The sequence below is a fragment of the Stenella coeruleoalba genome (assembly GCF_951394435.1).
Source record: "Stenella coeruleoalba genome assembly, chromosome: 15".
Taxonomy (NCBI): domain Eukaryota; kingdom Metazoa; phylum Chordata; class Mammalia; order Artiodactyla; family Delphinidae; genus Stenella; species Stenella coeruleoalba.
The window spans coordinates 375,589-395,512 of record NC_137161.1 but is presented as its reverse complement, the minus strand read 5'-3'; the positions used below and the strand labels follow the sequence as shown (position 1 = coordinate 395,512).

At 56.9% G+C, this 19,924-nt stretch overlaps 1 protein-coding gene across 1 annotated transcript in view; it reads left to right on the top strand.

The window, feature by feature from the left end:
* Nucleotides 1-19,924, top strand: part of PRPF6 (pre-mRNA processing factor 6) — a 34,534-nt gene that overhangs the window by 13,250 nt on the left and 1,360 nt on the right. Inside the window, exons 10-20 of the mRNA XM_079899076.1 lie at nt 2,619-2,737; nt 3,571-3,789; nt 8,452-8,574; nt 11,229-11,350; nt 12,775-12,913; nt 14,470-14,589; nt 14,817-14,993; nt 15,364-15,497; nt 16,121-16,212; nt 17,711-17,825; nt 19,731-19,857. Coding sequence (XP_079755202.1) covers nt 2,619-2,737; nt 3,571-3,789; nt 8,452-8,574; nt 11,229-11,350; nt 12,775-12,913; nt 14,470-14,589; nt 14,817-14,993; nt 15,364-15,497; nt 16,121-16,212; nt 17,711-17,825; nt 19,731-19,857 — 1,487 coding nt within the window. The remainder of the gene's footprint in view (nt 1-2,618; nt 2,738-3,570; nt 3,790-8,451; nt 8,575-11,228; nt 11,351-12,774; nt 12,914-14,469; nt 14,590-14,816; nt 14,994-15,363; nt 15,498-16,120; nt 16,213-17,710; nt 17,826-19,730; nt 19,858-19,924) is intronic.

Genomic DNA, 19,924 nt, shown 5'->3' with positions numbered 1-19,924 from the left:
CAGTTACTTCCATCAGTGACTGGGGAGGACTCCGTGCCAGCTCTCAGGTTCTGCTTGAGCTCTGGGTCCCAGCTGGTGCAGCTGACATCGTGGTCCTTTGATGGGAGAACTTGAGCTTTACATGCTACTTGAGACGTGAGGCCTTAGGAGGCTGGGTGACGTGGCGTGGGTGCTTGGCCTCAGTCTGCGTGCTGTCATCTGTAGGGGCCCCTGTGGGCCTGCGAGCGCTGCGCTCCGGGGACCAGGCTGCGGGGCTGCTTCCTGTGGGCTTCGCTCACGATGAAGGTGTCAAGCACCGTGTTCCTCTGCTAATCGTGCAGGCCTGGAGCAGTGGAGTGGCTCTGTCCCCAGCCAGCGTGCTCTGGTCCATAAAGTGAGTACAGGATGGCGCCGTGTGTCACCACCTTGGGGCCAAGGGCCAGAGAGTGCATTGGCCTCTGATCGCAGGCTGTCTAGTTCAGACTGCTCCGTTCCTGACCGGGCCGGCCCTTCCACCCCGGCTGGCCACAACTCTTGGAGGTAGCCTTGATCTGGCGCGGTGGATGGTCTCTGGGGAGCACCTTGGTGAGATCTGGACTCGTCAGCAGTGGTTGGCTTCAGCTCTGGTCCTGTGGGCTATTGATGAAATGCCAACAGAGGAGTTCCCAGTCTCTCCCGAAAAGTGGGGACCGTCTTGGGCCTCATGCCCATCGCGGGGTGAAGTTAATGACCCCATGGCCACTGGCGTGGAGTGTGACCAGGGGGAGGGGGCAGGCAGGGCGGGGTGGGCCCCCGCAGGCCTTCTTATCTGACATCACTGCTGAGGGGCTGTTCCCTCGGTGGTCTTGGCTTTCTCGGGCTGCTGTGCTTCCTGGTGACTGTCACTCCGGAGGCGGGACTGCTCAGCCAGGCCTCAGGACGCCGCTCTGGGCTGTGGTTGAGGTCTCTCCTCCCGCACATGGTAGCAGACGGGTCTCACCGTGGGGGTCAGGGGTCACCTCGCCAGCCGGGGCTGGTCTGGCAACACGTGGAGGCCAGAGAACTGGGTCAGCCTCAGCCTCCAGTGCAGGAGAACCATGGCCACAGGCCTTGGTGGACACATCATCCCTCGGGATGAGACCTCTAGACAGCTGAGTTCAAACTCGTGGGGACAGGGACCAGGCTCCCCCAGGGATGACGACATGCAGCCCGCGGCCACGTGCCTGCCCCGGGGGTCCTGGTCGAGCGAGAAGCACTGCTGTCACCGCGTGTGTCCTGCGGGGGTCCCGCAGCTGGCGCCCTGTCGGCGCTGGGCTGAGTGACAGGTGTGGTCAGGCCAGGGAAGCCGGCGGGGGGCGGGGGGGGGCAAGCCCTTGGCTGCACCTCTTTTGCAGGCTGGTGGCGCTGTGGTCCTTGCAGAGCTCTGGGCCGCAGGCTGGGGCATCGTCTTCCAAGGCAGGTGGTTCCGGAGTGGCAGCGTGTTTTTTGTCATAGAGGGGAGGTCCCCATGAGCCCTGGACCATGGGAACCTTTGAAACTCACTGGGGGTGGGCCCCTGGGGTTCGTGGGGTATGTCTCCCCACCTCTGGCCCACTGGTCTTAAGCATCTCGGGCACGTGCTGCTTCCTGCTCACCAGCCGGGGAGGGACTGGCGTGGAGTGCGGTGACCCGGAGCCACTGCCATCTGGTTTGGCCATAGGAGAGGAGGGGCACCCCGTTTTCAAGGGCCTATAAAGGGGAGGGGGTGCCCCGTTTTTACAGGGCCTATAAAGGAGGGAAGCCCGTCTCCCAGAGGTGGGAGGGGCTGCTTCTGCTGAAGGGAGGAACGCGAGAGACTTGGTGAGGCCGCAGATTCTGCACCATTGAATCTTAGGGCTGTTTCCCGCAAGCTTGGCCCGTGTTTTCTAGAAAGAAGATCTCCTTTGGGCTGTTCTGGTTTCCTGCCTCCATCAGCTCTTAGTCACCGTCACTCCTGCCGGGGGCTGACTGGAGACCTTGCCTCAGCCTCCCTAGTCCGCCTGCTGCAGGGCTCTGTGTTCAGCTGCCCAGTGTTTTGGCTTTTTCAGTAAATTGCATCTGAAGGAAGGGCTCTGCTGCTTAAACAGAGGTTTGGGGGTTTCCGGACTGCAGGATGTCATAGCTTCTCCTGGGAGCTGGTCCCCCTTTCCTGCTGTCACTCGTGTGAACTGAGGCCCCGAGGCTGCCGGTGTGGTGCAGCACCTGGTGCCTTTGCGCTCGTGCTCCTTGGGGTCCAGGGAGGAGCCCTCGCTCTGCCGTCCTGGGCAGATGCGGATCCCAGAGTCGTTGGTGCTTTGTGTCCCCGTGACTTCCGCACACTCACTCACACGCGGCCTACTCGGCTGGCCCTCCTGGGCAGCGGGTGCCTGGTCTGCGCTGCCTCATTTTCTCATGTTGATTTTCAAGTGTGAGTGGGTGTGAGACGATGCACAGCCTTCTCTGCCACCCTTGCTTGCTGATTCGGGACGTCTGCACTGGTCTCTTTGGTGTCTGTCCAGACCTGTGGGACCCATGTGAAGTCCCGGCCTGTCACCCAGGGCAGAGACCATCTGGACTTGCTGGCAGCAGCATCCTCTGTGACACAGTATCTTGCTTTCACTTCCGTTTTTCTGTGATCTGGTTTCTTATTTGACCTTTCCCAGCCCTTGAGCACGTTCCAAACTCAGTTCGCTTGTGGAAGGCGGCCGTGGAGCTGGAAGAGCCCGAAGATGCTAGAATCATGCTTAGCCGCGCCGTGGAGTGCTGCCCCACCAGCGTGGAGGTGAGTCCCCGCCCTGCAGAGGCCTGGGCCCGAGGTCAGTCTGCAGAAGGTGTCAGCTGGGCCTTGAGCTCACTGAGGTCCAGCGCCAGGCGGCACAGTGACCATATGCTCCTGCAGGAACCGCAGAGCAGAATCTAGCTCGGCCCCGACCCCATGGGAGCTCCGCGCGGAGCTCTCTGCTTCAGGGCCCGGCCTCCTAGTTCAGCTCGGAGTTTGCCAGTGGGACCTGGAGGGTGACAGAAAAGACTGGTATGTCTTTCTGCCGGCCCAGCGGGAGGTTGGCTGTGCCCCAGAGCTACTTGGATTTCTTTAGTTTTAAATTTTCTTGTTCACAGCGTTTTGTGAAGTGACTTTTAGTCTTGATTTCATGATGTCCAGTCTGTCTTTAATTATCCTAAGGGGTGTTGTGAAATTCTCCAAACAAAATTAATCTTCATTTATTTACATAAAAATAAATAGAGCCCATACACATTTTTGGTGATAAACTGTTGCATAATCGAAACCTGTGGTGTGAGAACTCCAGACAGCTGAACACCGTGTCCTTTCAGTTTGCGAAGGTGACAGTCACACCCTGCTCACCTTCTGTCCTAATGCCATGTACCTTTAACCAGTGTTTGGAACGCGGGGCTGAGAACCCGTCAACTATTCATGTTAACCACATCACTAAGTAAGTCAGAAGCATAACCAAACAGCTTTCAGATGAGGCAGAAAATGCCGCCGCACACGTTCCTGCACCCTGTTTAAAATGGTCCTTGAAAACTTGTACAGAGGATTTTGTGCAAGGGCTGTGGCCTGTGGAGGGTCCACCTGACCTGGCGGGTCTCTCCGTGCAGCTCTGGCTCGCCCTGGCCAGGCTAGAGACCTACGAAAATGCCCGCAAGGTCTTAAATAAGGCCCGGGAGAACATCCCTACGGACCGGCACATCTGGATCACGGCCGCCAAGCTGGAGGAGGCCAATGGGAACACGCAGATGGTGGAGAAGATCATCGACCGGGCCATCACCTCCCTGCGGGCCAACGGCGTGGAGATCAACCGCGAGCAGTGGATCCAGGTGAGGTTGGCAGGTGCCACGGTGTCCACTTTAAACACGGACGCCCTCCTGCTCGTCAGAGTCCCTTGGAGGGTGGGGACATCGGGGTGGCCCCTGAGAGGCCCGTCCTCACGCTGGCAGGCACAGCAGGCACAGGAGTGGCTTCTCCTTATGTGATCACCTCGTGGCTGTTTATGGAGGTGCAAGCCTGAGTGCATCTAGGGGGAAACTTCAGTGTTCCGATGCTTGGAGATTTAAAGATTTTAAGTGTCCCGATTTAAAGGAGAGTGAGCCTTAGAGCTTCTGTCTCTCAGGTCCCCGTCTTTAACTTCTGTAGATCGTGGCCAGCGAGGTCTTTGAAAGCACTCTAACCCGCCGCCAGGCTACAGCTGCCCTCTCCTGCCTCGTCCTGCCCCTTTGCTTCACCCACCGCCCTCAGCCTCGGAAGGCGGCCTCAGCCCTGTGCCGCCTCCCTTCTCGCGCCCCTGCCGCCGCGGTGCTGCTTGCCCGCCTCCCAGTGGCTCCAGCCGGTGCACCGGAGCTGCTCCAGCATCACCTTCCTCCCGAGGAGGTGGCGATGGATCAGTACCTCTGTTCTCTTCCCTTCCTGTGTTTGGGCAATGTTTTAAAATCTCAGGTGCAAGGCCTCATGTGTATCTCTAAAATCGAACCATCTAGATTCAGCTCCTTTATTTATTTAGTGTTGTTTCACCATTTTTGACATTCTCATTCCTTTGTGTGGATCCTGGTTTCCAGCTGGTGTCATCTTCCTTCTGCCTGACGGACTTTTTTGAACATTTCTTTCAGTGCAGGCCTGATGGTCAGTTCTTCCAGTTTTTAAATGTCTGGAAACAGTCTTTATTTCTTCCCTGCTTTTGAAAGATATTTCCTCTGGGTGTAGAATTCTAGGTTGACAGTTTTTTCTTTCAGTGTTTTAAAGACACTGTTCCTGCCTAGGTTGTTCCCAGCGAGACACCTGCTGTCATCTTTGCTCCTCTGTACGTACTTTTTTTTAAAATTAAATTAAAAATTTTTTTAATTTCTAAATTAAAAGATTTCTGTCTGCTTTTAAGATGTTTTTCTGTATCGTGGGTTTTGAGCAGGTTGGTTGTCATCTGGCTTGGTGGTTTCCACGTTTCTTGTGTGCAGAGTTCGTTCAGGATCTTGGATCTGTGGATTTATAGATTTTATCGGATTTGGAGAATTTGTGTCCCCTGTTTCTTCAACTCATTCTCTTTCAGGCACAATTACCTGCTCATTAGGCTACTTGAAGCTGTCTTCCAGCTCATGGTGATCTATTCATTTTTTAAGTTATTCTTTCTGTTTCATTTTTTAACAGTTTGTTACGCTATAATTAACTGTCCACAAAATTTACCCATTTAAAGTGGGTAATTCAGTGGGTTTTAATATAGTGGGTTATTTATCTTTTTATTGTTTATTATCTATTTTGTCATTGAGTTGTAAGGATTTTGTGTATATATTTTGTATACAAGTCATTTGTCAGGTAATTGTATTGCTTAGAGCACAAATGTTTTCGATATAGTCCAATTTATTTATTTCTTTTGTTACTCATGCTTTAGGGATCATATCAAAGAAACCTTCCCTAACCTGAGGTTATGAAGATTACTCCTGTGTTTTTTAAGATTTTTATTTTTTAGTGCTTACATTTAGGTCTGTGACCCATTTGCCTTAAAAGAGTTGAACTTCACGCTTTTACAAGTGCGTGTCCCGTTGTCCCAGCGCCACTAGATCTTCCCCTGTTGAGTAGTCCTGGCCGTGCTGTGGAGAACCAGCTGGTCATAAATGTAAAGGTTTACTTCTGGAATCTCAGTCCTGCTCCGTCAGGCTGTATGTCTGGGTTTGTGCCAGCACCACACTGTGCTGCTTCCTGTGGCCTTGAAAGGAGGCGGCTTTGCTCTTCACAGATTGTTTCGGCTGTGCCTGGTTCTTTGTGTTTTCATATGAATTTTAGGGTCAACTTGTCAGATCCTACAAAACAGCCAGCTGGGCTTTGATAGAACAGATCACCTGGGTGGACTGTTGCCATCCTAACAGTAGTAACTCTTCCAGTCAGTGAACGTGGGGTGTCTTTCCAGTTATTTAGGGTTTTTTTTTTTTTTTTGCGGTACGCGGGCCTCTCACTGTTGTGGCCTCTCCCGTTGCGGAGCACAGGTTCCGGACGCGCAGGCTCAGCGGCCACGGCTCACGGGCCCAGCCGCTCCGCGGCATGTGGGATCTTCCCGGACCGGGGCACGAACCCGCGTCCCCTGCATCGGCAGGCGGACCCTCAACCACTGCGCCACCAGGGAAGCCCCATTTATTTCGTTTTTTAAAAAATTTTTTGAGTAATGTTCTAGTGTACTAATATCACACTTATTTTATGTAATCTAAAGTACTTTTTTATTTTTGATGCTGTCGTAAATAGAATTTTTGCTTGTTTTCATTTTTAGGTTGTCCGTTGTTAGTATGTAGTAATACAATTGATTTTGAAATATTGATCTTATGTCCTGTGACCTTGCTGAAATCATTTATCAAATTGCGATAGTTTCAGCAGCTTCTTCAGGATCTTTTATGTATGGGATTGTACCGTCTGTAAATACAGTTTTACTTGCTCTTTTCCGGCACGGTGCCTTTTATTTCCCGTCTGCCTGCCCGGCTAGAAGAGCAGTGGTGAGGCCCCCACCTCTGGTCATGGAGCTGGGGGACGTCTAGTCTTTCCTGTGGGTGTGGTGTGAGCTCATACGCCCTCTGCTCTGGTCGGTTACAGAGATACTCTTTTTTCTCTCAGTTTCGTCTTGGATAACTTCTGTTGCTTTGTCCTCAGGTTTCGCTAATCTTCTGTAACGTCTAATCTGCTGTTCATGTCATCGAGGACATTTTTCATCTTAGATCTTGGCAGTTTTTACTTCTAGGAATTTTGATCTTTTTAAAAACCTTCTATCACGTCTTTCATGTTGCCATATAACACTCGAACACGTGGACCGTGATTATCATAATAGTCTTAGTGCCCTTGTCTGCTCCTTCTAACACTGGGTCCCTTTGGGGTTGACTTTGGTAGACACTGAGTATCTTCATCATGAACCGTCCTGCCCGGTTGCCTTGCATGCCTCATAGCGTTTGCTTTGCTGTGGGCGCTGTGCCTTTTCCCTTGTTGGGTGCCAGATGCTTTTGGGCCGCCGTGAGCGTTCTGGGCTTCGATGTTGAGTGTGGTTCTGTTATTGGAAACGTTCTGACCCCGTGGGTCTTGCCTCGACACTTGCTGGGTGTGGGGCAGTTTGGGACTCAGTCTCCTGTGGAGGTGACCTCTGGGTGTTGTGCTCAGTGCCATGTATCTCCTGGGGGTCTCCGCTCTGGCCAGTGGGAACAGGCGCTGTTCCTGGACCCAGCTGTGCTCCGAGGACCACTCCCACTGATCCTTTTGGATGGTTTTTTCAGCCCGCCCGTGCTGGGTTGTGCTCAGTGGAGAGCACGGGGGGCCCCTCTGTAGAGTGGGTACCCGGGGCTGTCTCCTTGTGTGGCTCTCCTCTCCCATACCTGGTGCTGCGTGCTCTGCCCTCCGTGCTCTTCTGGGGCGCTGAGCTCTGCCCCTTGGCTGTGGGTCAGCCTGTGCCCTCTCCTGAGCCTTTGCCCTTGGCTCTCCTCTGCCTGGGATGCCTTTCTGATGCTTATTACCATGCCCGAGGGGCTCAGGCCAGGGCTGCTGTGCTGTGCTCCTCTCACAGCCAGGGAAGCCAGGCTCGGCGCGTCCAGCCAGCCTGGAGTCTCTGGGTGATGGCATCGGCGGGGTGCTTCCTACTCCTTCAGCTGTTGCAGACAGCACTACAGAAGCGTCCTGGCGCATCCGTCGTTTTGAACGACTGGGAGTATGTTCCTTAAAAGGCGTTGCTGGGTCAGCCTGTGTGAGTTTTGTTTTGACAGGGAGCTTGAAGCTGCCCGCGGTAGAGGTCGTCGCTGTGTCCATCCTCAGCCGCACGCGTGTACCTCTGTCCCCACCTTTGCCCGCACACTTCGACGTCGTCGGTCTGACATGTGTAAACGCGCGTCCCTCTCTGCATTGCTAGTCCTTCCCACCGGCTGTGCAGGAGGCTTCAGTGGCACTCGGTGTCTCGTCTCTGGAACCACGACGGTCTTCTCTCTGCCTGTCCTGAGAGCTGCTGTCCTGAAGTCCAGTGCTCTTCTGCTGGTCAGCCCGGGCCCCCTGCCTGCCGGAACGCCCGGTGGCTGGTCCCTCCCCAGGTTTCTGTCTCACCTTCCGTGTGCCGGGCTCCTTCCCCCAGTCAGGTCTGCCTCTTTGGGTTAGAGTGGTTCTTCCTTTTGTCCATTTCAAATCTGGATCCCAGGCCGACAGTACGAGTGTGAGTGACCTCATCTTTTACCCCCAAGTGCTTTGGAACTGTCTTTGCATAGCAACCCCTTATGGCCACTGAGTTGCCTACTCTAGTACTTTGTACACAGTAGGTGCTTATGCAATGTCTGTTAAGTGGGTAGGTCAGGGATTTGTGGAGTACTCACCTGCTGGATGTTAGGGAAGGGTGAGCACAGTCAGCGGGCCGTGGCAGGGCCACGAGGGCGTCAGAACCCTTGGAGCTCACCACCTGCAGCCCGCTCCGTCCGGGCACTGCGTCCACATGTCAGGCTTCTGCAGCTCTGGGTGGCAAGTTCAGTTCTGTGTCCCTCTTTCAGGATGCCGAGGAGTGTGACAAGGCTGGGAGTGTGGCCACCTGCCAGGCGGTCATGCGTGCCGTGATCGGGATTGGCATTGAGGAGGAAGACCGGAAGCACACGTGGATGGAAGATGCTGACAGCGTGAGTGTGGCCGCGTGGGCCTGGAGTCTGTGTTTGTGGGGAGCTGCTCTGCTTTGGGAATCTTTCTGATCTGCTGGGTTTTATCTTATTTTATTTATTTATTTACTTAATTCATTTTTGGCTGCGTTGGGTCTTCGTTGTTGCATGCAGGCTTTCTCTAGTTGCAGCGAGTGGGGGCTGCTCTTTGTTGGGGTGTGCGGGCTTCTCATTGCAGTGGCTTCTCTTGTTGTGGAGCACAGGCTCAGTAATTGTGGCTCGCGGGCTCTATAGAGTGCAGGCTCAGTAGTTGTGTCGCGCGGGCTCTAGAGCGCAGGCTCAGTAGTTGTGGCACGTGGGCTTAGTTGCTCCACGGTCCATGGGATCTTCCTGTGCCAGGGCTCGAACACGTGTCCCCTGCATTGGCAGGCGGATTCTTAATCACTGTGCCACCAGGGAAGTCCCTGATTTTTAAACGTAAGTTGCAACTGTAAGGAGTACAGTTTTCTGTTAGTCTGCTGCAGAGCTAGAATTTGAGCGCTTGCTAAGCTGGACCTGGAATCCATCTCCCAAACCTTCCCAGCTGTTCACCCCTGACCTCTGGACCGTCCCTACCTCTGGTCTTTGCTGTAACCTGCGCTTCAGAAAACATTTGCACATGAAGCTCTTGTCCCCTCTGAAATGATTTCCTTGGAGGGGTGTTCCAGAGAAGAGATGATGAGTTCAAGATCAATAAAAACATTGGAAGCTTTTAATACCTTAAATGTGGCCCTCTCTTTTTAATAGCCTCTTCCCCGCCCCCCCCGCCCGCTGTGTTGGATCTTCGTTGCTGCGCACGGGCTTTTCTCTGGTTGCGGTGAGCGGGGCTACTCTTCGTTGCGGTGCGCGGGCTTCTCACTGCAGTGGCCTCTCGTTGCGGAGCACGGGCTCAGTAGTTGTGGCACATGGGTTCAGTAGTTGTGGCTCGCAGGCTCAGTAGTTGTGGCGCACGGGCTTAGTTACTCCGCGGCATGCGGGATCTTCCCAGACCAGGGCTCAAACCCGTGTCCACTGCATTGGCAGGCGGATTCTTAACCACCGCGCCACCAGGGAAGCCCAATAGCCTTTGATTTAAAAATAACTTTAGACTTACAGAAAAGTTGCAAAACTGTAAGAGGAATTCTTTTACACCCTACACTTAGATGCCCCCAGATTTACCCATTTCACCACGTTTGCTTTTGTGTTCTCCACTCGTGCCCACGCTTGCACACACATGCCCCTTATTTTCCCTGAACTGTTTGAGAGTACATTGCACATGTGGTGGCCCTTTCCCTCTAAACGTTTCAGTGTGTGTTTCTTTAAAAGGGGACCTTCTCTTACGCAACCACAGCATAGCTGTCAAGCTCAGGAGATCAGTGCTGATGTAGGACTACGATGTAATCTGAGGCCTTACTCACATTTCACCAGCTGGCTCACTGAGTGCCTTCTGGCAAAAGGAAAAACCCAACTGTGTTCTGGTTGAGGAGCTGCCCAGGGTCATATCCACAGGTCTCCGTGGCCCCGAGAGTTCGGGGGAGGGCTTTGGTCTGTCGTTTTTCATGAGTGTGACTTTTCTGAGGGTACAGGCCCCTTGGTTTGGTGTCCATGCTGTGTCCTCGCGGCCGGGCTCTGATCTTCGTAGGAGTCTGTCCTTCTGGGTCGGTGGGGGCACATCCTCTGAGCAGCTCAGGCGGTGCCCGCCAGGCCCCTCCCCTGGAAGGCTGCTGTGGCCCTTTGTAACTAGTGAGTATTTCGTGGGAAGACACCGAGACTGTGTAAACATGCCATTGCTCTCCAAACTTTGACCTACGAGTTTGCGGGTCCATTAAGGATGGTTTTGGCTCCTGTCAGTTATTACTGTGGGATCTGGCAGGTGCTGGTTTTCTAGATACCGTGGCTTCTGCGTTTGACAAGAGTTGATCAGCTGGACTCCTGCAGGGCAGAGCTTTTCTTTCTCCCTTGTTCGTGTGGGCACTCTCCTGCCCCTCCAGTCCCTGGATGCAGGCCGTGGCCGCTGTCTGCATGGAACTCGCGCGGTGTCACACGTGTGACCCGGGTGCCTCGTGAGCAGTAGAGTCTCCAGTGCCAACCATCGTGGCCTCAAGGCTTTTTGTTACATGACGTTTCAGACAGGGAAGTGTGAGGAATGACCTCGCAGGCGCCACGGCCTCTGCCGTGGGAAGAGCCCAGCTCCCTCTGGGTGTCGGGCCCTTTTAGTTCTGAGTGTGGACTTGAACTCTGTGCTTCCCCCTGCTTTCCTCATCGCCCTTGAGAACACGGGGGCCTCGGCGGGCATCACCCTGCAGACAGATGACAGACTGGGAGCAGTAACTCTGGAGCCCTTTCAGACCTCCTTCCGCTTCTCTGTCGTCTCTTCACTTGGGCTGGAGCAGGCAGTTGTCCTCGGGCGCTTTGTGAGCTGCGGGAGGAGCGGAAGCCCTTGTGCCCACGAGCGTGGGGCTCTCCAGGGCTCACCCCCCGAGATGGGCTGGCCTGCCCAGCCCCCAGGCCCTGAGCGACTGTCGTGTGGTCCCATGGGGCCACGGAAGCCCCAGAGTCTTTGTAACTGGCCTACAGGGCTCGGGTCAGGAGTCACAGAGGGGGTACCCGTTCTGGGTCGGTGCTGAGCCGCCCTGTTCATGGCCCTCTTTCTGCCCTAGTGTGTAGCCCACAGCGCCCTGGAGTGTGCCCGAGCCATCTACGCCTACGCCCTGCAGGTCTTCCCCAGCAAGAAGAGTGTGTGGCTGCGGGCCGCGTACTTTGAGAAGAACCACGGCACCAGGTACGTGGCAGGCCCGCCGCCCTGCGCCGGCTTTAGGCCTCTCGTCCCCGCGGGTGGGCCAGGGCCTTGTTCGAGGTCCAGCCCCTGCGGCGAGGGGCGGAAGCTCTTGGGCTTTTCAGCCGGGCTGTCTTTCAGGCACCTTCTGTGCTAGCGTTGCTGCTGTCGTACAGTGCCAAGGCACTGCGGGGCCCGTCTGCCCAAGTGCCTGCAGCTGAGCCAGGGGCACTGGTGGTTTGAGGGGTCCCTGGGGCAGGGCTGGAGCCCGAAGTCCCACGTCTGTGGGGCTCTGGCTTCGGCAGCGTGGGCGGTGCGGCATCTGGGCCCCGGCAGGCCTGTTTTTCATTTCAGCTGCGTTTGGGTTTGGGCTGGTTTTTGTGCTCCGAGGAGGTCCTTGACAGTTTTCTTTAATTGTCCTCTTTAATTGAAAAAACGTTTCGTGTCTGCCTTATTGGCTGTAACTTCTGATTAAATTAGATGTTGCAACGTCTGCAGTTAGGTGGGCAGCCTCTGCCTGGGTCCTCTGCTGCGTCCTCTCTGCTCGGGCCTCCTGGTCCCACCTGGGCTGCAGCTGGGAGCACGGAGCCCCTGTTGCTTTTCTTTTGTCTCATTGATCAGTCTTGGGCTTTGCTGCTGAAGTTCCCGGTCCCACCGGCTGCTGTGTGTTTTGCAGTTAACTCCTCTGGGGACATTTTGAAATGACCCGGCCGGTTCCCCTGTACAAGTTCACCCGGACAGTCCTGTCTAGAGCAGGGCTGCTCCCGGGGGTCTTGGTCCCTGGGTTCAGGGGCAGTTCCCCTCCCCTGGCTCTGGTGTCCTTGGCCGGGTGAGGGGGCCAAGTGCTTCAGACCTGGGGGTGTTGGTTCCGGTGTCGAGCTTCATGCCACGCAGACGATTCTGTGCGCTCCCTCGGTCTTACTGCTGAGCCCTGGGGAGGTCGTCTGTGCCGGGGGTATTACAGGGGTGGTGGGCTGTGCAGGGGTTGGGGACTTCACACCTGAAACCCAGGCTTCTTGCTTGATGGTGACCTAAAATAACTTGCTTCCAATAAGACGGTTTCTCTGGATGCCGGAGAGTAGACTCGGGTCGTAATCTTTATCGGCGGATCTGTGGTTGGAGATGAAAAGGCCCCCGGCCCCAGACCGCAAGGTTATCGCGCCTCCAGGACACACGGCTGTAAAAGGCCCTCTTGAGAGGCTCCATCGGGCTCTGCTGTGTGAACAATGCTTTGCTTTGTGGCACCCTCCTCCGTAGCTGACTTTCGAGCCTTTATGGAGAGAAAAGATTTCCCCACTCGCTCCCCATCGTAAAAGTCTGGTAAATCATTGACAGCGTGCAACTTTGAAGCGCTAACTGTCTTTTCAGTGCCCGCGGCTTGGCTGAGAGCGACCTGCATTTTCTGGTGGTGACCAGCCCCTGTCTTTCAGGGAGTCCCTGGAGGCCCTGCTGCAGCGGGCCGTGGCCCACTGTCCCAAAGCAGAGGTGCTGTGGCTCATGGGCGCCAAGTCCAAGTGGCTGGCCGGGGACGTGCCCGCCGCGAGGAGCATCCTGGCTCTGGCCTTCCAGGTGGGTGAGGGGTGGGCCTTGGCCCGAGGGCTCCAGGGTCCCGTGCCCTCCTCAAGCCCCGCCCCCTCGTCGACAGGAGCTGACCCTAGAGGGGCCGAGCATGGTCAGGCCGCGTGGGACTTGGGCTGCTCTGTGGGCAGTGGGGCCCTGAGGGGCCCTGAGAGGAGGAAAAATGGCCCAGACGATGGACACCTACCTCTCATTTGCCGCCACTCAGTCTGACCTCGGGCTAAGTGTTCCACAACACAGACTCAGGGAGACGGGACGGACAGGGCAGCAGCCGGAGCACCGTGTCCCCACACGAGGGCACGGCGACAGCCACTTTCCTACGTGAACATTAGGGTGTCCAGTCCCCGCCCGAGGAAGGCCTGTGCCCCGTGCCGGAGCATAGGTGCTTGCACTGGGGTCCCACGTGGGCCACGTGGCGCTGCCCAGGCCCGTCGGCGGGTGGAGTTGAGGTCAGACGGCCGCGCCTGGCCGGGCTCACTGTGGCTGATGCCGTGAGCTGTGCATTTCTCTTGCCCTTTTTTAGTGTTTTGTTTTTTTTTTCTTTTTCTTTTTTGGCTGCGCCACATGGCATGTGGGATCTTAGTTTCCTGACCAGGGAGCGAACCCGCATCCCCTGCGTTGGAAGCGCAGAGTCTTAACCACTGGACCACCAGGGCAGTCCCCGTGCATTTTTCTTAGGACCTGATTTTTATTGTCACGTGTAACATCCTAATACTTTATGACAACAGGGGTGTTAGTCAGTGGTTTGCAGCATGCTTTTTTATAAACTAGAGAGTCTACGTCACTGTGTTGTCACCCAGGCTGGCATAATAAAGTCTGTCCTTCCCTGAGTAAACACGTGCAGGGGCCGGGCTTGGGTCTCCCTTCTGCTCTCAGCTGTCGTCTGGGTGCCCAGTGTGGAGGACACTCCTCATCTCACAGTGGTCCCGGCGCTCTCCCGCCACTGCCTGGGCAGTGCTGCCTGTCCCTGCCCCTCTTCTCCTTAGCTGCCACCGGTGTGGGGGGGGGGGGCTTCTCAGGTTGGGGACGTGGTCAGGCTGAGTGTGGCCAGCAGCTAGCTGTGCTTTCAGGAGGCTGGAGGGCACCACCCACGTGTCTGCTGGACTCTGGGTTGTACGTGACCCAGTCCTGACCCCGGAGCCCTCTCCGCGCCGTCCATGATGTCCCGGGCATCCTTCCATCCTATCCACGTTGACACACTGGGACGGCCAGTTCCTCATTGCTAGGCTTGGGAAAGAGCAGGGTTGGGTGGGCGGATCCACGCGGGTGGGACGTGAGCGACGGCGTCAGCAGGCAGAGGGTGGCGGTTGGCACCACGGCCCCAGTGCCATGGAGGCTGCACGTCTGTGGCAGTGAGACAGGCTGGCCTGTTTGTGAGGAAGTCGGTGTCCTGGGGCTGGACTCTGCTCCGTTCCCCGTTAGCCCAGGACATGCCTGGATTAGACGTCCTGCTGCAGAGTGAGGCCCGGTCTGGCTCCCAGGCGGGCTGCCTTTGATTAGGGTGCCCTCGCCCTGCTCGCTGCTGATGCCGCGTGCTTGGCCCGCAGGCTAACCCCAACAGCGAGGAGATCTGGCTGGCGGCTGTGAAGCTGGAGTCCGAGAACAACGAGTACGAGCGGGCCCGCAGGCTGCTGGCCAAGGCCCGGAGCAGCGCGCCCACCGCCCGGGTAAGCAGAGCCGTCCCGCCCGCCACGCACCCTGCCTGAGGCCACAGTACTCGGAGCTCATTTGTTCACTCTTGGCTTTAAAACGCCGTCATGTGTGTAGCCCTAGCTTGTCCCAAAAGATACGAGACAGCGTTCGGGGCGAGCTCTCGGTCAGGCGAGCGCCAGGAAGGTGCTGGCCCAGCCCAGGCCCAGCACCAGAGCCGGGCTGAGGCCATCTGACCCCTCAGGTGTTCATGAAGTCTGTGAAGCTGGAGTGGGTGCTGGGGAACATCGCGGCTGCGCAGGAGCTGTGCGAGGAGGCCCTGAAGCACTATGAGGACTTCCCCAAGCTCTGGATGATGAAGGGCCAGGTCGAGGAGCAGGAGGAGCTTGTGGACAAGGCCCGGGAGGCCTACAGCCAGGGGGTGAGCCGGGTGCCCTCTCCCCGGGCGGGCGCCGGGCTCGGAGGGGCTGTGGGCTCAGGGCAGGCCCATCCCCTAACCCGGTCCCGGCGTCTGCCCCCCACCAAGCCGTGCACGCTGCACTCAGCGGAGTACGGTTTACGGCCCACGTAAGGCACAAGCTGCTGTGTTGACACCCACAGCGTGCTCATGAACACACACCCCGTGCACGTGTGCACAGTTCAGCCGTGCGTGTAGACACACGCCTGGGCGTGAAGCGGCTGGGTCTCTGGGGGCAAAGGTGGCCCTCACTCCCGGCTCAAGGAGCCACCACGGCTGTTACAGCCCCCCAGATGCCAGCTGAGCCCTCTCTCACTTGTGTCTGTGGCTGCAGTTGAAGAAATGTCCCCACTCCACACCCCTGTGGCTTTTGCTCTCCCGGCTGGAGGAGAAGGTTGGGCAGCTGACCCGAGCTCGGGCCATTCTGGAGAAGTCTCGCCTGAAGAACCCGAAGAACCCCGGCCTGTGGTGAGTCCCTGCGCCGCCCGCCATGAGCCAGCCTCGCTCACACGCTCAGGCCGAGGGCTTGGTGCAGCATTTCCAGCTCAGGCTCTGTGGGAAGGTGCCAGCCGTGAGGAGTCCTGTCTCAGCCGTGGGAGGGTTCAGACGGGCCTGAAGGTAGTTTGACACAGTGTAGCTTGTGTTCAGATTAAGGGTTCCCCAGGAGAGCCAGGGCATCGGGAGTGGATGACGCCGAGAGAGTGGACTCTACAGAAGAGGTGATACCTGGGAAGGGCCTTGAGGGGTGAATAGGAGTTTGCCGGGTGAAGAATGTGCACAGGAGGCTGTGCACACAGAGATGCAGCGTGCGCCTTCAGGGTGTCAGCTCAATGAGGTGCCCCAGCAGCCGTCAGCAGGCCTGTCTGTCTTCATCCTGGCCGTCTTCATTCGCACCTCGATGACATCAGAACCCCAGGTGTCGCCTACTGCGGCGGCTTGAGGGTGCGGGTCACCGGCATCTCCCTCCTCTGGTAGATGAGCCGCTGGGCAGAGTAGGGAAATCCAGCCCCTGCAGCTCCCCAGGACCTTCCGCGTGTCATCGGGCTGCCAGTGGACGGCACTCGACCCCCGCCTCGGGCCTCTCTCTGCAGGCTGGAGTCTGTGCGGCTGGAGTACCGCGCGGGGCTGAAGAACATCGCCAGCACGCTCATGGCCAAGGCGCTGCAGGAGTGCCCCAACTCCGGTGAGCACCCCGCTCCCAGGCTGCAGACAGGGGCATCAGGTTCAGACAGGCAAAACTACATCTGTTACGCTCGGCCATTTAGACGGCTGAACGCAAGCCTCGGCGTGAGGAGTTTGACCTCGTGTTCTGAGGGGCTACCTTTTTTTTTTATATATATATATAATTTAGTTTTTAACTATTTCATCTCAAGTCTGTAAGTTAGTGCACGTGCAGTATAAACGAATTTGGAGCAGAAAAGGGGACATGAAAATCACCTGTAAGCCCAGTACTTGGAAATCATTGCTTTTAGCTCGTTTGTATTTTTACAACTTGTATTATTGCACAAAATCAAAGTCATACTGTGCGTTTGGTTTTGTGCCTTTTTTTTTGGCTGTGTTGGGTCTTCGTTGCCGCCCGTGGGCTTCCTCTAGTTGCGGCGAGCGGGAGCTACTCTTCCTTGTGGTGCGCGGGCTTCTCATCACGGTGGCATCACTTGTTGCGGAGCACGGGCTCTAGGTGCGCGGGCTTCAGTGGTTGTGGCTCTTGGGCTCTAGAGTGCAGGCTCAGTAGTTGTGTCACCCGGGCTTAGTTGCTCTGCAGCATGTGGGATCTTCCTGGACCGGGGCTCAAACCCGTGTCCCCTGCATTGGCAGGTGGGTTCTTAACCACTGCGCCACCAGGCAGGGAAACCCCGTGCCTTTTTTTATTTTATTTTTTTTTTAAGAATCAATCCCTTCTGTCTCTAAGGTATTTTATTCAATATCTCTCCTAAAGTTTCTGTTACGTGTGTAATTTTTTTTTTTTTTTTTTTTTTTTTTGCGGTACGCGGGCCTCTCACTGTTGTGGCCTCTCCCGTTGCGGAGCACAGGCTCCGGACGCGCAGGCTCAGCGGCCATGGCTCACGGGCCCAGCCGCTCCGCGGCATGTGGGATCTTCCTGGACCGGGGCACGAACCCGTGTCCCCTGCATTGGCAGGCAGACTCTCAACCACTGCGCCACCAGGGAAGCCCCCCGTGCCTTTCTTTAAAGCTGAAAATTTTGTGAGAATTTTTCATTATTGAATTCTTAAGAACGCACAGTTTTTAGTGGCATCGTAGAATTACCTGCGTGTATGTCAGAATTACACCACTCACTGGGGGTCAGTTTGCAGGCTGCTATCAATCCCAGGTCGTCTTTCTGCCTGAATCTTCAGTAGCACTTTTGGTTATTTTGTTACAATAAATTCTCAGCTGTGGAGTCACTGAGGCCCTGGGAGTGAACCCTTGGAAGTTGCTGGGACTTCCAGCCCAGCCGCCCCAGGATGTCGTCCCGTCCGTGCCAGTGGGGCCCTGTGGCTCCAGGTGGGCAGTGGGCCAGGCAGCACAGGCGGCCTCTGCTCTGCTGCCCAAGCAGACGTGAGCGGCCATGCGGGAGGTGCAGCTGTGGACACCCTCAGTCTTCGAAGGCTGCCCTTGGGCAGCCTGTGTGTGGACGGGCACATCTGAAAGCTGAGGCAGACGTCTGTGTGTCTGGATTTCAGGGGTCCTGTGGTCTGAAGCCGTCTTCCTGGAGGCGAGGCCCCAGCGAAAGACCAAGAGCGTGGATGCCCTGAAGAGGTGTGAGCACGACCCCCACGTGCTCCTGGCTGTGGCCAAGTAAGTAGGTGTCCTCGTGGCGGTGCTGAGCCCCTCACTCGTCCCTGGAGCAGGGCGGGCTCCCCTGGTCCACGGCCTCCACAGCTCCCTGTCCGAGCGCATCTCTGGGCAGAGGCCCCCTGGACATGGGCTACCTGGATGGCCTGGGTCGTCCTGGACCCCGACCCTCTGTCCTGGTTCTTTCCTGTGGCTCTGCTCTCTCTGTCTCCACTACTCTTCAGTTTATCCCTACACGGGCCTTGGGTTGCAGGACAGACAGGCCTGCTGACGCTGGGCCACACGGAATTTAGGTTACAAGCGAACCTTCTTTGGTTCAGAGGGCTGTAAGCAAGACAGTTGTTTCCATTGCGTTAGGGCCAGAAAGCAGACCCTTTGACCTGTGTGAGCCCGGGAACAATCCAGGGCCCGTTGGTCAGGCCGTCAGTGTGCCTGGGGGTGTGGAGGCCGCCTCCCAGCCTCAAGGGCAAGAGGAGGTGAGCAGTCGACCTCCCGCTGCAAGGTCCTGCAGGGTGCTGGGTCCCGGGCTCCCTGGGGAGGCGTGGAGGGCCTTCAGAACCTCCTGGCCCCGCAGGGTCTCTGCTCCCTTCTAGAAGGAGGACGATGGACGGCCTGAGAGGAGCAGCCTGAGTACCCGGCCGGGGTTGGCTGTGGCCAGGCTAGGAGGGCTCTTTGGGCTCTCCCCTGGGCCAGGGGGTGTGTGGGGCCCAGGAGCTCCTGTGCGCTGTTGCTGCCCCGGCAGGAGCCTGGCCCACCTGCTTGCTCAGCTCCTGCCAGCACCTCCTCCGTGGGGCCGAGGGCACTGCGCGCGGGGCTTCCCTCGGGCCCCTGGGGCGCAGCCTGGGCCCCGGCCACCTGGGAGGCTCCCGCCCTTCCGCCTTCGACTCCACTCCGATAGGGCTGCCATAAAACCTCATAAAAGGCTTTGTAAGGTAAACAGGTCCCTCCTTGCTGTTCCCAGGCGGGTGCTCTGTGTGCTGCTATCTGAGTTTGTGCTCTTTAAATCACAGTTTATCTAACATTAGCAATTAAGGATACCACAAGGCTTAAAAAACAATCAAGCTATCCGAGCATGACATTATTCCATTTTGTAGCTGAGAGCAGCCCGAACAGCTGCCTGGAGGGTGCGTGGTGCACGTCTGCTCGGGTGCTTCTGGCTGCGGAGCTGGGTGGAGGATGGAAGCCACCCGGAGGCCCCGGTGGGCGGCTGTCAGAGTGCCCACCGCGCCTCCCCGCTGGCCTGCCCTCCCCTCGCTGGCATGTCGGCAAGGCTCCCTGGGCCCCTGACTTGGTTTCTGACGCTGTGGGTCCTCTCCTGGGCCTAGTTTCCAGGTTGCTGTGTCTGCTGGTGTAGGCCAGGTTCTCAGTGTTGGCTTGGGTTCCTGCTGGAGCTGCCTGGTAGGGCAGAACGTTCCAGAAGGTGAATATGGAGGAGCAGGCAGAAACTTCAGTTCACTTTCCCTAATCAGAGCCTTGATTTAATTTCTGTCAGGTTTATTACTTTCATCTCCCTGTATTTTACTCAAAGGAAAATAATTTAAGAGAGTTTGAAGTTCTTGCTCTGTGGGTGGTTTTTTAAGAAATGCTTTGGTTAGACACTTGAAGGAGGGTTTCAGGTTAGTCACCTGCAGTGGTTTCCGGGTGATCAGGACTGATTCCTCGGCACCCCTGTGGGAAGCCCAAGCTCTCCAGGGAGAGGACAAGACCAGCAGTGCCTGAGCCAGGCTCTGTGCCACTGTGGCTGCCTGTGGCAGGTCACTAGACTGACCGGGCTCATGGTCCAGCGCACCCGGGAGCGGGCTGTGGCCCGAGGAGGCCAGGGCCAGCCCCAGAGTGCCCCCCAGCGCCGTCCCCTGGCCGCCGCTCACTCGCTCACTCACTCGGTCCCGCCCTGCTGCTTCCCCCCAGGCTGTTCTGGAGCGAGCGGAAGATCACCAAGGCCCGGGAGTGGTTCCACCGCACCGTGAAGATCGACTCGGACCTGGGGGATGCCTGGGCCTTCTTCTACAAGTTCGAGCTGCAGCACGGCACAGAGGTGAGGCACCTGCCGCCCGCTGCCCCCGCCCTACCTGTCCCGCAGCGCTGACGGCTGATTCAGCTTC